This window comes from Eleginops maclovinus, chromosome 12 (assembly GCF_036324505.1).
Source record: "Eleginops maclovinus isolate JMC-PN-2008 ecotype Puerto Natales chromosome 12, JC_Emac_rtc_rv5, whole genome shotgun sequence".
Lineage (NCBI taxonomy): Eukaryota > Metazoa > Chordata > Actinopteri > Perciformes > Eleginopidae > Eleginops > Eleginops maclovinus.
In genome coordinates this window covers 24761761-24778358 of record NC_086360.1, presented here as the reverse complement: position 1 = coordinate 24778358, position 16598 = coordinate 24761761, and the positions used below count along the sequence as shown (strand labels likewise).

General features: G+C 41.4%; 1 protein-coding gene across 1 annotated transcript in view; it reads right to left on the bottom strand.

Moving 5' to 3' along the window:
• trpm3 (transient receptor potential cation channel, subfamily M, member 3) overlaps positions 1-16598 on the bottom strand; it is a 113441-nt gene that overhangs the window by 16783 nt on the left and 80060 nt on the right. The window contains 7 exon segments of the mRNA XM_063897667.1: positions 2064-2292; positions 4965-5257; positions 6618-6647; positions 8684-8824; positions 12814-12864; positions 13034-13168; positions 13769-13869. Coding sequence (XP_063753737.1) covers positions 2064-2292; positions 4965-5257; positions 6618-6647; positions 8684-8824; positions 12814-12864; positions 13034-13168; positions 13769-13869 — 980 coding nt within the window.

Below are 16598 nucleotides of genomic sequence, written 5' to 3'. Positions count from 1 at the left end.
CTGCCCAAGCTCAGGAAGCCAGAGACCCATCACCCTATCTCGCTAAGTATGAATGAGTGTGAACCCAGTCGTCTCTTTAGCAACTCCCATGGCAACTTTTCATTATAAATAGCTCTAACCTCTATGATTTCAGCAACTGCCTCCTATCGCCTTACCGCCAGACGTCTAGGGAAACTCACATGAGCTAAAGTTTCTCAAAACTGAACCACCATTTTTAACTGAAACCTCTACCCTCGACTCAAAGGGACGATTACCACACAAACCTCCCTATAAAATATGAGGGACACAATTTATTTTCGGGGGAATTAAGGTCAGGTCTTCTGTACCCTCCGGCTTAAGAGACTGCTTTGAAGGCTTGGAAATTAAGTTGTGGTGGAAGTTTAGCCAGAAAGGGCATTTCGCTTGACTCTTCTCACACTCCTAATGTTTCACTTTCCTCTGGCAGACTCTACTCTTCCTCCCTTCCATCCTCAGCAAGTAGCCAGTCTTTCATACTGTTCCCTACATAAACCACATGCCTTATGAATGTAATGTCTGTAATGTATGCAAGCTGGTTTGTATATTCAGTTTTTTATCACTTTGTTTCCCACGTAAGTATTTTACTACTATATTTTGATGGTGTGTTTTGTGATGTTCTGTTTAATAGGTTTTTGCTTCATTTGCATCAGATTTTACCGTCTTGTAAAGCCCTTCGTAACATCTGTTTGTTATTTTCCTAGGTTGAAACACAACATAATACTCAATTGACTGAAAACACTTTCATGTATGTAATTGTAAACACACTGAGTGAGTTACTTTTCACAGTCCAGTGCACTAAGTCCACATAGTAGAAAGAGTCATCATGGTCAAACCACAATTATAACCAGCTAGACCATTATGCTCCCAGCGTTAGCTATAGCTTGTTAATTCCTCATTACTATAACTTTGCATAAAATTAGTTTATTTTACCTGTAAGGTTTGCATCGGATGTATTCACTAAATATAAAGAGAAAACACAGTTGAAAAATAAAATGATCAGGTACCGTTGATGGTCAAAAAATGGGAGCCTTGTTTATAAACTGCATTTCATAAAACAGTTTATCTTTCCTTATCTTCAAACATGCTTCTACTGTACAGTGTACCAATTGGCAACATCTGCTAAAATGAAGACAATACTGAAGAGCATCAAACCTGCATTCCTACTAATGGCCAGCAGGGGGCGACTCCTCTGGTTGAAAAAAGATGTCGGATTGTATAGAGGTCTATAAGAAAATGAGCCGGCTTAACACTTGATTTAATACGTTGGTAAAAAAAATCCGGATATGTTTCTGGTCTCAATTGATAGTTTTAAGTTTTACTCAAAACAGTTTGATATACATGTTTAGTTATTTAGACGATAAATATTTTAGTGGGTGCCTACATTTAAATTGACAGGTTGGTGCCACGTTTAATTTTTGTGTGTTAGAAACTTAACCCTATCACAGCTTGAACAAATATTTTTAAGCATTTGTTTGTACTTTGAGCCAGAAGTGACATTTATCATGTCACTTCTGGTTCAAAATAAGCAAGATGGTTAGTCAAAATTCCAAAACTGAGGCTTCAAAACCTTATTCCACAAACCAAATGTGGACAGCACGGTGATAAAGTCCACTAGTTGTGTAGAGTCTATGATACGCACTTATATATTTAAAGTCAAGATAATACTGCTTCTAATAAAGGCATATTATTTCCTAAGCAACTTACAATTTTGATACATTTTCTACAGGAAGGTAATCAGCAAGTAACTGATCCCCTATATTTCCACACATCACACCTAGTAGTCATCATGCACAACCGCTCTCCACTTCTCTGTAAGCTACTCAGCAGATTCATAGGATTGATTTGGGCCACCCCATCATTATTCTCAAGGAGATGAGAGGGTTTCTCATTACAAACTTTTCAACCACAGGGGATTTAAGCATTCCAATACAACTCTCTCACACCAAAGTCTATACTCTCTGGGAAGTGTACAGACAATTTATGTGATGTACATAAACATGTCTTTACCCACAGGTTATCCCAAACATCTGGCCCATTTCTGTTACCTTCAGGCCTGAGTTTTTGCGCATGCGCAGGCGTCCCATCCACATGTCGGTCAGCAGCATCTGACTGCAGGTGTGAGCGATGAAATCTCGGTGTTTGGCCGCTACCGCCAGCTGCAGGCAGGTGGCGTTGCTCCAGTTCTTCAGCTCGTACGTCAGGAGCTTCATAGCCATCTGCTCGTCCTGTTTGTACGACTGGTCTAGGAGTTCCACCGCCAGCTGGCCAAACTCTCTGGGAAATGATAGGCAGCACATACACAGGTACAGTGAGACATGAACACAGACAGTGACACGCTTTGTTCAAACATTTAAAATGTAATTGAACTTGTTAAGGGATCACTGACTATCTGGCTGTACTCTGGAGGACATGAGATTTGCATTCAAACACTTGTTCACACACTCACACACAGATACGTCTGTAATATACAGAGGGCATGTTCAAGGCCTGACATGAAAAGCATGACTCTTTTCTTCAGTAGATGCAGACCCATGGTTAGAGCAAAGAGAGCACACATTCTAACTGTTAATTATGTCAGCATCTTTTCATCCAAGTTAAAGGGGTGTATGTGTGTTGAATGCTAATGAGAAATGCCGTGCAGATTTCAAAGTTAAAATACCATGACTAAATACAATTGTTCTTCAAGAAATGAGACCAAAATATATTAGAATTGTATGTATTCAACTGTACAATAGCCAACACATGTCCAATATCAACTTTCAACCTATCTTAGCCTTCGAATAGAACGTTCTCCTACAGAGACACAGACACCCCGCCCCCCCCCCCCCCCCACTGGAGAGCAAACAGTCCTGTATCACTGAATGTTTAAAACAAGGCCGTGAAAATGAAAGAACGATACCTTTCTGTTTTAATTAAGGGCTTTTCAAGTGTCATATAAGATATATCATGAAACATAAAAAGGGGAATATTACAATCATATCTGGTTTAACTACATGTACCGTGGGTATTTCCAAACATCAAACTTTTCCCAGGTTCACGCAAATATCCCTTGAGCTTCTACATAAACTCAGAATGGAAATTCATGCATGATCATTCAAAAATGCACGTATTTAAATGAGCTCTTCGAACGAAGCCAGCCTAATTCTCTGTGGAAAGTGGAACGTAAACTCAAAGTGTGCCAGCTTTAAGGTTGAAGCTGTGTGTAAGTGTGTCAAAGCCCTGCTTCTAGTTATTTCCTGTTTTCCCTTTCCCTTGTGTCTCCCATGCTTCCCTCGGTCTGCGTGTGTGTGTGTGTGTGTGTGTGTGTGTGTGTGTGTATGAAATCGCATAGTAACGCCTCCTACATACAGTATGTAATGCATACTGACTCCTAAATGAACGATTAAGTGTACCATTACCAGCAGATGGTTCATACTGAAGCAGTAATCATGATGCACTCACCAAAACAAGGCAGCAGAGATCTAAATGCCTTAAATTGGATAAACTAAATGGTTAATTTCCTGCCCAAAACATACTTAATAAATTGACATATTAAGAGGATTAAGCCTGGCTTCAAATGTTTGACATTGTGCAATCTAGGAAGCAATGTATTGGTCGGCATTTAAGTATGCTAAGTGTGTCCTGTACATGCAGCTCTTCTGGTTGGTTAGTATGCGATTCCAAACACAGCCCCAGTCGTGATGTGGGCGTCTCTAATCTCTCTTGCTTGATTGCTGTCCAGCCTACACACCATCTCCAGGACGCACTCGAGCAAACCCTCTACTCATCTACTCTGCAGTTTATTAGCCATGGTGCTTCATCCATTCATTGCCTGATTGTTGTTTCAGCCCACGTCGTAGTTCCCGTCTCAGGCCTCTTGAATTTTGTACTCAAGTAAATCTCATCTATAATGGACTCTATGGGTTATACTCTTTACCAATCACGCCACATGTTGCCAATTAAAATTTGCATGGACGTAGCCTGCAATCATGACAAGCCAGCATGAATATATGCGGACCACACATGATATATGGCTCCTATGTCACTGTGTGTAATCCTATTATTCTTCAGTGATTGGGGACTTGCCAACTGAACAGCCTTCTCCAATGATGGAGTCGGCGCTTCAGAACCTTGCGGGTCGATTTTTTGATGAGACAGGGCGTTCAAATGTATGCCCTGTTGCCCCTGTATGAGTGTTATTTTCTAATAAAGTTATTTTGCCCGCTGAAAAGGTATAGGATAACGGTCAGCGGCTTGGCTCCGTATATACTGTGTGGTCCGCTCATATTCTGATAAGCTCGTCCTGAGTCCAGTAAAGGGTTCTGCTTGTTCTGATAGAACTAGGGTTACAATCTGTAACCCTAGTTCTATCTTTTGGTTAATCTCTAAACCCAGCTCTCCCGCCTGTTGCTCAGCCACATCACATCCAGCCATCTCCCATGCTCTGCCACACTTCACCCGCCACCAGCTCCCATCTTCCCCTCTGTCTCTCTCAGACATGCCACACATTCAGCTTCACCACCTGGAACCGATTCAATAAAGCTTTTCTTATCCATTCCATTCTCAAAATCCTGCATTTGGTTCCTCCGATGGAACATTTCAAAGTAACTTATTTGTGTGGAGGTTCTGGTTGGAGTGCTTAATTTGCAGCATGTGCAAGATGTCCTCCTAATTAACATTCCTATAGTTCTGCGATTTGATCTGTAATTACCATAATCTCAAATGCAAATCCTTAACTAACAAAGATGCAAGTCATCAGATTTCTGTATCTATGTCACTAACATCCTATGGGAGCCTGGAGCAGTCTGAAACAGGTCAGTTTGCAGGGAGGACGGCATCTTAGTGTGTTTGTGTGTATCTGCCCAGAGTGTGGATTTGGACCGTCTAGTCCCACCACTCAATGTCCCATCAATCAATCAATGTGTGGAAATATCACGAGGGATGGATGTCTGCGTTGTGTCACCCACCTGGAGTTGTGGTTTAGTTCCTGAGAAATGTCGTCCACCATGTCGTTCTCGGAGGCTTCGTGTGCCATGGCCTTACAAAGCTTACAGGCTACCAAGGCCTTGGCCATGGCCTCTTCCCCATGCTGCCAAAAGAACAGCGCCATCTTCTGACGTTTCATAAGCACGGCCCAGACCATGAGCTCATGGAAAGGAAAAGGGAAGTGGTTGATTTCGGGGTCGTCCAAATCAATGTCAACTTCCTCCTCGCGCTTACGCGTCGTCTTCTGGCGACCTCTGCGGATAGGCATGTCATCCTGAGGGATATCCATGGCAAGTGAGTAGGGGGGGAGGAAAAGGAGACAGCTATGGAGGTGTAGGACTTTTTTGTGCGACTTGTTATGGATTGTAATTATTCCCAGGACGATGTAAGAGGTTGAAAGCTTGTGTTCTGAATTACAAATCTATGGATCTGGATTGTAGCAATGTCTAAAAGCTAACATTTCCCCACTGTATTTCCAATTTGGCTAACCCTTCACATGATGAAAGTTAGTTGAAAGCACAAGCAGACTTTGGAGGACACAGGTGGAAGGACAAAGGGCTTATCATGAAATACACATAACAGGCGCCGTCTATTCAATGATATCTTCTCATTGGGTTTGTCTCTTTTTTAATCCTTCCTTTTGAATATAAAAAATAACTCGCCCAGGGGTGAGGTCCTCTGTGTCTCCAGGCTGACTCCCTGTCTCTGGAGGAACTGACACTGCCAGTTAGTGTCTGAATGGATGTCAGCAGGGCGGCATTGATCCCCAATAATTTCACATTTTTACCGTTGAGGACTACTGACAGTTAATCCATCACAGAGACCTGAGAAATAGTCTTCAGTGCTTCTATTATTGCTGCCTGCTTTAAAACAGATTATCTGGATATGATAATAGCACGGCAGTAAATTACACAGTAATAATAGAAAGCGACACAACATTTATGAAAAAGCAGAAATGATTTAGAGCACCATAAAGGTATGGTCACTGGGACCAGGTTGTGATTAAACGATAGATAGACTGGATTAGCAGAAGAGAGAAAGGCACTGAGGTTAAGACTTTGTCGGACACAAAGCAAAGAGAGAACACACACCATTACAGGGAGAACGATTTCAAACAGGCAGGCGTACAAAGGGATGGACAGCCATGCACATTAGATATGAATACCTCGGAGAAAACTGGAGACACATGCTGTGATAAAAGCTTTATGATGTTGACTCTTCCTGGTGTGTACACCATGGATACATGCGAGTACACAAACCATATATTATGTAATCCAGTTAGGTCAGTCATTACCTATTCAGTATAATGTAACTGGGCTGAATATATATATATATCTATACTGTCTGCTGATAATGTTGAGCATTGTTTCCCATTAATAGAAATAAATGTAAGGTAAGGGAAAGTATGAATATGTTATGAAACGAAAAGCTGGCTCAAATGTGTATACAGATTGCCAGAAAATGTATTAAATACGCCTCAAGGTCTTCCTTTCAGAGACTGCAAGGTACACAGCAAACACTAGAAATATTCGTACTTTACACTCAGGACGTCATAAGAGAGAAAAGTGAACGAGGGAGAGGAACACTGAAGGGAATGACTGAAAAAACAAAATCACGATGAGAGCAACACTCACCTCCATCCCCAGCAGTTTCAGGGCTTTGGGCTAGAAAAGCAACAACAATATAAGCAAGCAGAACAAGACCTTGTCGAATGTATTTTATAGAGTATTTTTACTCTATAAGCACAACATAACACAGGCTGACAGACAGAGTCGCTCACATGAGACCAGAAATATTCTTTGATATGGTAAGTCAGTCACTTTCGCTTCAATGGTTTTTCTCTAAAACTGAACAAAAATGTTGCGATTTAAAGTAAACTAAACACACAGCAACCATCTCGTTTGGTTGCGTGTACGCATGTTGTAAAGCAGAGTGCCTTTGTGCATTCGGTACAGTACTGTGTATCTGTATTTAAGCAGGGCATGTATGAATTATGCATTCATGAGCCATCATCTGAGTTGGTAAAAATAGCTTGGGTCTCCTGTGGGGATTTTCGATATCTGCATCTATTTCAAGGCTTTGTTCTTCCTTAACGTGTGTGTGTGTGTGTGTGTGTGTGTGTGTGTGTGTGTGTGTGTGTGTGTGTGTGTGTGTGTGTGTGTGTGTGTGTGTGTGTGTGTGTGTGTGTGTGTGTGCGCACGTGGCCATGTGATTGCACGTTCATTTCATCTAGACAGTTAAATTGGAACTGACTCTTCATCTCTCCTTCTCTCACTCTCACTCTCTCTCTCATTTTGCCTCTTTGCTCAGTCTCTGTCCCGATTCCCTGCTTTGGCTTTATCTCTGTCTTTCCAGCTGCTTTGTGGCTGCCATGGCAGACACACACTGAGATAAACAGGCACATGAAGACTCACACACACATACTCATACATACAAAAACAAAGGTGCACCGACGAGCCGAAATATGGGGCTTCAGACTCAGCTGTGTGTGCTTCTATTTTCATCACACCTGTGGCAGCGTGTGAGGAATTGAGGCAGAATGAGAGGGCTATGAACATAGACCATATGATGTGCAGTGTGTGTGTGTGTGGTGTAAAACACACAACTGTCAAACACTACAGCACATGGGGTGTGCTCATCAGTGGGACGAGTTTCTGTAGTTGGAATGAAGCGTGTATATCATTGGGGATACGGCGGCACATGATGAAAAGCCGCTGCTATACATGGATGATTTGTTGCATCAAGCTAATAAGAGCCTGTGTTTACTTGATGAGGAAATGTAGAATAACAGGAGGAGGACTCTTACGTTTGACCTCTGCTGATTTGTGGGGATTTATTGGCTATAAATCCCCTAACATCACCATTTTTATGGATGTTGTCTACTGGCCTGAGATATAAAGATGATTTGCTCTTTCAGTAAAACATGTTCCCGATATGTATGAAGGTTTCTCTTCTAGTGAAAGAAAGGATCAACTTGCAGTATAAAAACAACACAAATGAAGCTGTAGTCCACACGTTTCTGTCAATACTTATTTAAAGATCAAGGATCACACTTCCAAAGGCTGAAAATAAATAATTTTCCTGCTCATTCATTAATTTCACAACTTACATGAACATGATAATTTACTTCTTAGAACAGCAATTCAAAGAGTGTCCTTAAAGGGGCCCTGTTACGCTTTTTGGGTTCTTCCTCATTTTTTCCTGTAGTGTGTTTTATAGGTTTTAGTGCATGTAAATGGTCTGCAAAAGGCTAAAATCCCAACGTTCCCAACAGAGGGAGTTTCTATCCGACACACTCCCCTCCTGCCTGAAACGCCTTCATTGAACTCCTTTGTTTATATAGTGACGTCACTACGTAACACTCCCACTTCTATTGGCTTGCGCTCCAACTGATTGCAAGTAATTAGCGTAAGGGGCGGGACATCTAAGCGATGACCAATCACAACAGAGATAACCAATCAGAGCAGACTAGGCTCTGGTTTCAGACAGAGGGTGAAAATAGGAGTAGTATCAGAAATAGAAAACGTTTTTGATCATTATTTCATGAAATATGAACCTTAAAATGAGCATAATAGAACCCCTTTTTATACACTTTGTGACAAATTGTAATCGATTATATAATTTGATCCATATTATTATTTAATTACATGAAAAATTCCCAAACATTAGTGTTGAAATACATTTAATGTTGGTGACTCACCCGCTTGGGTCCAAAGAGGTTGTGGTACAGAGTTCTGAATCTCTTCCTGGTGTAGTTACAGCGATAAGCTCCGCCCATGAGGTATTCAATCACCAGTCCGATGTCGATGAGGCTGATGCGGTAGTCCGGGGGCAGGTTTCCCTAGAAAAACCAGACGGTGTTAACAGGCAACAACCCGCGGCACCTGATTGATAAAGGAGTACACAGCATACACACTCACTTCACAAAATCCATATCTAAGTGTTTTTTGGCTATGAAATAAAAACATGATTATCTGATTCACCTTGAAGTAGATCCAACTGAACCCTGGATATTCTCGCTTGGAAAGAACACACAATGTCAGTGAGCAAGAGCAGGGGAAATAAGACACAGAAACTCTCGGGCAAGATCTCTTTCTTCCATCATCTCTTGCTTTGATTCTATGTTTTTATATTTTGAATTCCTAGAAACTTTGTGGTTCTCGGTTTAAGTTTAAAAAAATTGAAGCCATTCCTCTGATCTCGTAATTGGTTGAAACTAAAAGAAGTTTACTGTTTCAGGTGAAAGCCAGAATAGGTAACTAATAATTAGAATTAAATTAAAACTCTGGTGCAATGATGTTCATAAAGAGGACAAAATGTCTGAGGACAATTAGAAAGATCGAATCGTTTTTTAACCATTTGTCATTATTTGCACTTATGGAAATAACGAGATCTTCTCAGCGAGGTTCGATGCAGTCTTGAAGAAAAGTAAAAGAAAGAGAAAGTGGAAATATCTCATTAGCCTAGAAGAGAGGGGAAGTAGCATGGATAGATAGACAGACAGCTATTAGCGCTAGAGGCTACATTCGTTATTGAAACAGAAAGTGCGTCCCTCGTGAGGACGATGTCTCTGTAAACTCTCGCTGCTCCTCCTCCTCCTGCCCTCAACATCAACCCCACATCCTGCACTAATTATCCTGTCCCCCAATGTGACCCGGGCCTTTGAGGTAAAACAATTACTTTGCACACCTTCCTTAATATCATCTGCACACCTTCACGATCAGATCCTAGAAATCCTCCCTGTCCTTCTTATCCCTATCCTGTCCTTGTACCCAAAGACCCAATTTCAGTGGCGGTAAAGCCTCCCTAACCCCTGTAGGCCATCTGATGCACTTTGAAGTAAAGGGAGCCGCAGATACTGTTTGTCTGTTCAAAGTGATACCACAAAGCTTCACCTCCTCCTCCTGCTGATTTATATAGATCAAAAGCACCAGTGTACGGTCAGCCGAGCTCCCTCTCAGGTCCCTGAGGTAGTGAGGTTAAAAAGTGTTTGTTTACACCTTGTGTGAATCCCCTCTGACAGCCAAGGGTGCTGAAGCTTTATTTATTTTATTAAGAAGAAGAAAAAGAAGAAGGAGAAGAAGGAGAAGGAGAAGTAGAAGAAGAAGAAGAAGAAGAAGGAGAAGGAGAAGGAGAAGAAGAAGAAGGAGAAGGAGAAGGAGAAGGAGAAGGAGAAGGAGAAGGAGAAGAAGAAGAAGAAGGAGAAGGAGAAGGAGAAGGAGAAGGAGAAGGAGAAGGAGAAGAAGAAGGAGAAGGAGAAGGAGAAGAAGAAGAAGAAGAAGAAGAAGAAGAATTCTAAGTAGTTTATTTCCTATTTTATTTTGACAGCCACTCGCCTCAGGTGATGTTTATGAAATGTTATGTCTTATATATCCTTTGTTCTGTGTGGTAATGCACTTTGAATTGCATTTGTGTTTGACATGTGCAATATAAATAAACCTACCTCATCCTGCCTGTGTCTCTTTACTGTCTGTGTTTTTATCTCATCTCTGCTTCATTTGATAACAAGTCCTCGGGGTATTTACTCCTTGTGCTTGCCTTCATTTATTTGTAAGGTCGTCTGTGCTTGTGGCTCGTGTCCCTGTCTGTATTTGTCTTAGTTTTAGTATTTTATCTTTGTTTGTGTATTTGCCTGCTCCCTTTATTTTCGTTGGCAGCCTGTTTTGGTAGCAGCTTTGTTTTAATTAAGCTTGCCTTTTTGCTCATTCAACCTGCCTGCCTTGCCTCCTGCCTTTGGATTCTCTTAACTGAACCGTGACAGTAATACACATTAAGTCGGTGTTCCTGTGACCTGCAGTCTGAATAGTAAGCAGTTAACCTACAACACAAATCAACAATAATTCAGACTCATCTCTACTTTCAATTAGCACAGAAATCTAGGAAGTAATTCCCTCCTGTTTGGATCTACCTCTAACCGTTCCTGATGTCTGAGGTGTATTGCTTCTGACCTTTTGCCACACAGCAGCATTGTTCATTTACTCTGTAGGAAAACCAATTTCTGCTTTTGGCAGCTGTAGTCCACACAAGCCAATCTCCGTGACTCTCTGCTTTCTGACTCAGCTTTCACACCATCTAATGAATGAACTAGATTAAACCTGAGAGCGTCCCACCGGCCCTTACAGCTGTTGCTGGCTCAACATCTGCAGCTGAATCAAAGTAAAACCTGCCAACAGTGTGTGACCACACAATCCACAGAGAGGAATGAGAAAGAAAGAGAGCAGCGATGACATGGTGACTTAACGCAGTTAGATCTAATTAGCATCCTACTATGAGACAACAACAATACACAAACACTCAGCCACACTATGGCAATTACACTCAGCTGTCCAATAAGATGGGGGATGTTGTAACATGCACTACGGTGTGTGTTTTGCATGTGTGTGAGGTGAGGTATTTTGGAATAAAATCAGAGATCAGACTCGTGTTTAGAGACGGAGGAGGTGAAGGAGGAGTGATTACAACACTCAGACTCTTTAGCAACCTCACGGGACGCATGTGGCAATCAATAACGGTTACATTAATGAACACCTATCAGGGCTAATGACGGTATCGCTGACCTCTCAATCATCTCTCGACAGTGAGATCACTCCTAATTGGGGTGCAGACACGTGCTGAATGTTAAATTATAGGATGCTGTCTTTTATTGCGGTTATCATTGAGATGCTGGAGGAGATGTGCAAGAAAAAAAGCTTATAGTGTTTCCGTAAATTCAGAATCTTTAGAGAGAGGACTATTTCATCATCTTAAACATGTACCGTAAATACCACATGTTGCACAAGTCTTTTTTATGTAGGGCAGGGGTGTCCAAACGTTTTCACTGAGGGCAACATACAGAAAAACACACAAAGGGCTGGGCCCCCCACTAGAGGTGAGGTAAATTGCCTCATAAGTTAAGTTATAAGTTATCAAAATCAATCTAATGTTGGTAAATTATTCTTGTTACTTAAATATGGTTTTAGAAAATAAACAGCCTACATCACAGCTGTTCTGTAGGGTTTCATTTATTTAGCCGACAGCTCCTAAACAGAAGCCTCGGATTGCCTGTAATAAAGGGAAACAGGAAGGATGTATTTAAAGCTTGTTATGGAAATAAGTTGTTGGGCTTTTTTATCAACTAAGATTTGAAGTGTGTTTATTAACACATGAATACCGTGTAATATATGTTCACAATATAAGACAAACACAAGTTTCAGGTGGGCCATGTGATATACACTTTTAGAATTAGCTCCATTCAAAATGGATCACAGGCCGCATTTGGCCCCCGGGCCGTAGTTTGGACACTCCTGATGTAGGGGAATGAGCAATGTCCCTTGTTATTGAATCAGTAAATACGGCATATTGGAGAGAACACACCTTAAGGCGTTGTTGACAGTACAAATAAAAATGTAATCAATAAATTGTGAGTGTTTGTCTTCCCTCTCAGCCTCACAGCAGTTCCACTGTGGCCTCAAACTCAACGTCTGTAGGTAAAGCAGCGATTAATACACCAAATGTTTGTTACCATGGCGGTGTGTCCCTCAGAGAAAGCACAGAGTAAATTACTGAACGGTCATGAGAGGCATGAGAGTCGTGCACAGCTCTACACAGCCACTGCAGCCCGCAGCTCCAGCTGAAAGAGGGAAGCCAGCCTCTATGTGCAGTACCAGCATCTAGGGCTACCAATATGTACACACACTAATCAATGCCAATACACACAACACAAAAAAAACAAGCAACTAAAGCTCTATGTGGTCAAATGTGTCTCCTTTGGTATTACACATTCAAGCCAACATTCCCGGACAGTGAGCCTGGGCAGCCACAGAGCTGAAGGGACGGCGGAGATGGTCTTACCTTTTTGACATCTCTGACCAGGTGGTACAGCGTGTTGGACGGCCCGTGTCTCTGTGGAAAACAAACAAACACATAAAGATATTATTACAATCACTGACAGAATCTGCAGTTCCCTAGGACGAAACTGACCCTGCCTTCTATAATATTCACTTCGAGCACCAGGGCTGTTTCCTGCCGTGTTGCAAAAAAATAACATCACTTATTTTGCATTTGTTGTTACCGTGTTGTAGAGCTCCTCCAGACGGGAAAGCGTGAGGAAGCGATGCATACTGACTCCATTTTCAATCAGCAGCTTGACAAAGTCCACTCTGTCCAGAACTAAGGCATCCAGCATCGCCTGCTCCAGGGAACCGATCTAATGCAGACGGGGCGGAGAAAACATTTACTGACAACACCATAAAGAAACCACTCCATACAAACCACCAAAATATGATATGAACAAGGATTGAGCACCACCAGCTACAACAAGGTTACTAACAAGACACTACATTTGGATAATTGTAATACTCATGTGTGTATTCCAAAGGCCAAACATCCAAAGTAAAGTTTAATTTGCTCAGAACTTAAATTGCATCCAGTTCACAACACTGTATTTGTCTCCTGGGTGGCAATTAGCAGTTTATCTGTATACACGGAAAACTGCAATGAATGCATACTTGTCAATTACGTACGCAGAGAACCGCACCACTATTGGATTTTTATTTGCAACCATTTGTAAGTCAATGACTTTTCACCCACCACTGATTCCAGCAGCCTTCTGCATCCAAATTGCCTTTACAGCACAAGATGAAGGAACCCTTTAATCTGGTTTAAGGTATCCTTCTTTTCATTTTTGAAGGTATTTCTGTGTGAAGCAATTCATATGGACTTTCATTATCAGCGTCTGTGCCCTGTTAGCATAAACAACATTTCTGCTGCAGTGTGCATATTTTGGATTGCACAGTTTCTTTCTTACAGGCCACTGCTGTCCGTAGATGAAGATCTGACTGCGGGCGATGTCCACTCTGTTCCAAGCCAGAGCCAAACTCAGCTGGTCAGGGGCCGAGGCGTTGGCACCTGAGAGAGGATACACAATATTTGAGGTTTCCTAAATCCAAGATCCAGATACAAAAACCAATCAGAAGTGTGTTGTTCATTACATTCCTTGAGTATTTCAGTTTTTTGCTACTTTGCACTTGTACTCCACTACTTTTTAGATGGAAATAATGAAATAATGTCATAATTTTTACTTTTTAATATAAAATACATTATATTTGATATAGGATGACATATTGTACTCCTAAAGGAAATGTTGAAATTGGCTTAACATAATCAAACTACATCATTTCAAAGATCCTACATGTATTTGTATATGCTAAACACACAGAAATATGATATTCCATAATAATATAAAACTTTCAGAAGAGCCATTATGCACAGTGGGTACTTTTACCTTTAAAACTTTGAGTACATTGTGCTGATAATACACTCCGTATTTCTACTAAAGTGTGAACGCACTTTACTTGTAATGTATTTTAAGACCCACATATTTCTACTCCCTCCATCTCTGATAGTTGTTTTCTTTGACTGTTGATTAAGCTTTGTGCTTACTCCTTATTTTTCTATTATCTTTCTGTGTTTTATTTCGCATTTCTCCTCCTGGATGCTTATACTTTTGTTATATAATACATAGGAAGGGATACAAGTTTATATTAACTGAGAGAAAGCAATGGATAGCACATGTTAAACAGTAGTATAATGTGTCTGTGTTCAAGATGGAATAATACACAATACAAAACATGAACAGGATTACGCTCGTACAGTTACCACCGTAGGACATAAACCAGCAGCAGCTCATCAAACAAGCTTTCCCATGGAGAAACCATCAGCACCACAAACCAGCTGTGATGTATACCATTGCACACACACCCTGAGGGCCATCCACACCAGGCATGATAACCATAAATATAAATGTAAAGATGTGAGCTTCTTCGACACGGAGGAACAACAACGCTCTGATCTCTAAACAGTGGTGCTCCAGCTGTGCCCCAAGAACGGTGATTTATGACCTGTCTGTTTGCAGAAAGAAATCACTTAAGATCAGGATATAAATAGTAAGGAAACTGTTCAAAAATAGCTGCCACCGTGCCACACTGCTTTCATGGTGTGTGTCTTTCAGCAACAGGAGAGGGATGAGGGTCATTTTAGAAAAAAATATACTTTATTTTTGACAGAAAATAAGTTCAAAGACCATTTTACTGAGTCTGCCCCTCATGTGGAACAAATCCATCTTTGTAGTCAGATTTTGATCGGCTGTCACTCATTTCTGTCATTCAAATCAGTCTGACAGTGATCCCAAAGATATTGTTCACCACTGTCATTAGCGTTATAGTTGTGGTGTGGACTCTTCCATACACTCACATTAATATTAGTCTGTTTGACTGCAGAAAAGAAGACGTCGTCCCATCGGAGAACGACAGCTAGGGGTTTGATGTATCACTAATTATGACGCTCTGCACCGAATCTGGAATACAACTGTGTTCCTTGGACTCCCTGTGATCGTGTATTTACAGTGTCCTCCTGTAACCTCAACACGACGTCATGAAGAAGAGGAGCTACAGCACACACACACACACACACACACACACACACACACACACACACACACACACACACACACACACACACACACACACACACACACACACACACACACACACACACACACACACACACACACACACACACACACACACACACACACACACACACACACACACACAGCCAAAGACAATTCTGGACGGCTGTCATTTGCCTAATGTAACACTGGATGATGTAGAGGCAAGCACAAAAAAGATCCAAGGGCACGCTGACAAATAAGGAAACAAAGAAAGAAAGAGTGTCGGACGGCAGAGCTGAAAAAAGCCTCCTTCTCTCGTCACTGTGACAGCTTTGCTTCATGTCATTGCTGTTTGGGAAAGGACAGATAGGCACTCATAATGCACTTTGTTTTCCTCCTTTAAAAGATGTGTACTTGTTTTCCTGTGATTATGTTTGCATATCCTGCAGGTAGAAGACGATTATTGTTAGCCAAAGGCACCCAAAAAGGCAGAAAGGTAAACATATCATTCAAAACTGATCTAATCCAATACAAAATAGCTTTGCTTGGATATGCTACAATAAAGTATTAGTAGTACTTGTTTGACTCATCTGACCCGGGGAGATCTATCACTACACAGTCTCCTGTTCCCATTAATGATTGATCTGCACACAGAGGAGTTACAGCCTAGCTTTTTGAGAAATCCACTTTAACATGAAGTACTATTTTTATTATTATATGTGTAGACAAGTCTGGGTTATTTGTAATAAGCACAGAAGTATCATCACTCTGTCTTAAAGGCCTGTGCAGCATTACAGGAGCTTAATGGTGTGAGTTCAGACGGAGCCCGGCTAATGGCACACAGAGCCTCCTAATAAGAGCTTTAGTGGAGATGCGTGTATATTAAAGGGCAGGCTGGCCTTGCTTTATCAAAGGCCCCGTGGTTTCACTCAGTCTGCCTGCAGGGAGCTGCCGCAAACTGACTTTATGGAGCAAATCTTCAGGATATTGACTACTTCAGAGGCAGACCATCAATTACTCTAAACTCCCCTCTGTTACACCATGTGTCTTTAGCAGCAGATTCCTCTATGGGTCTTCTCTAAATCTCTGTTTCTCACACAGGCTCACAGACTTTTTTATTCTGGTTCTTGCTCTGTTCTCCCCTCGACTGTGCTTGTTGAGCTTCAGGCAGAAGCTTAGTTCTTCA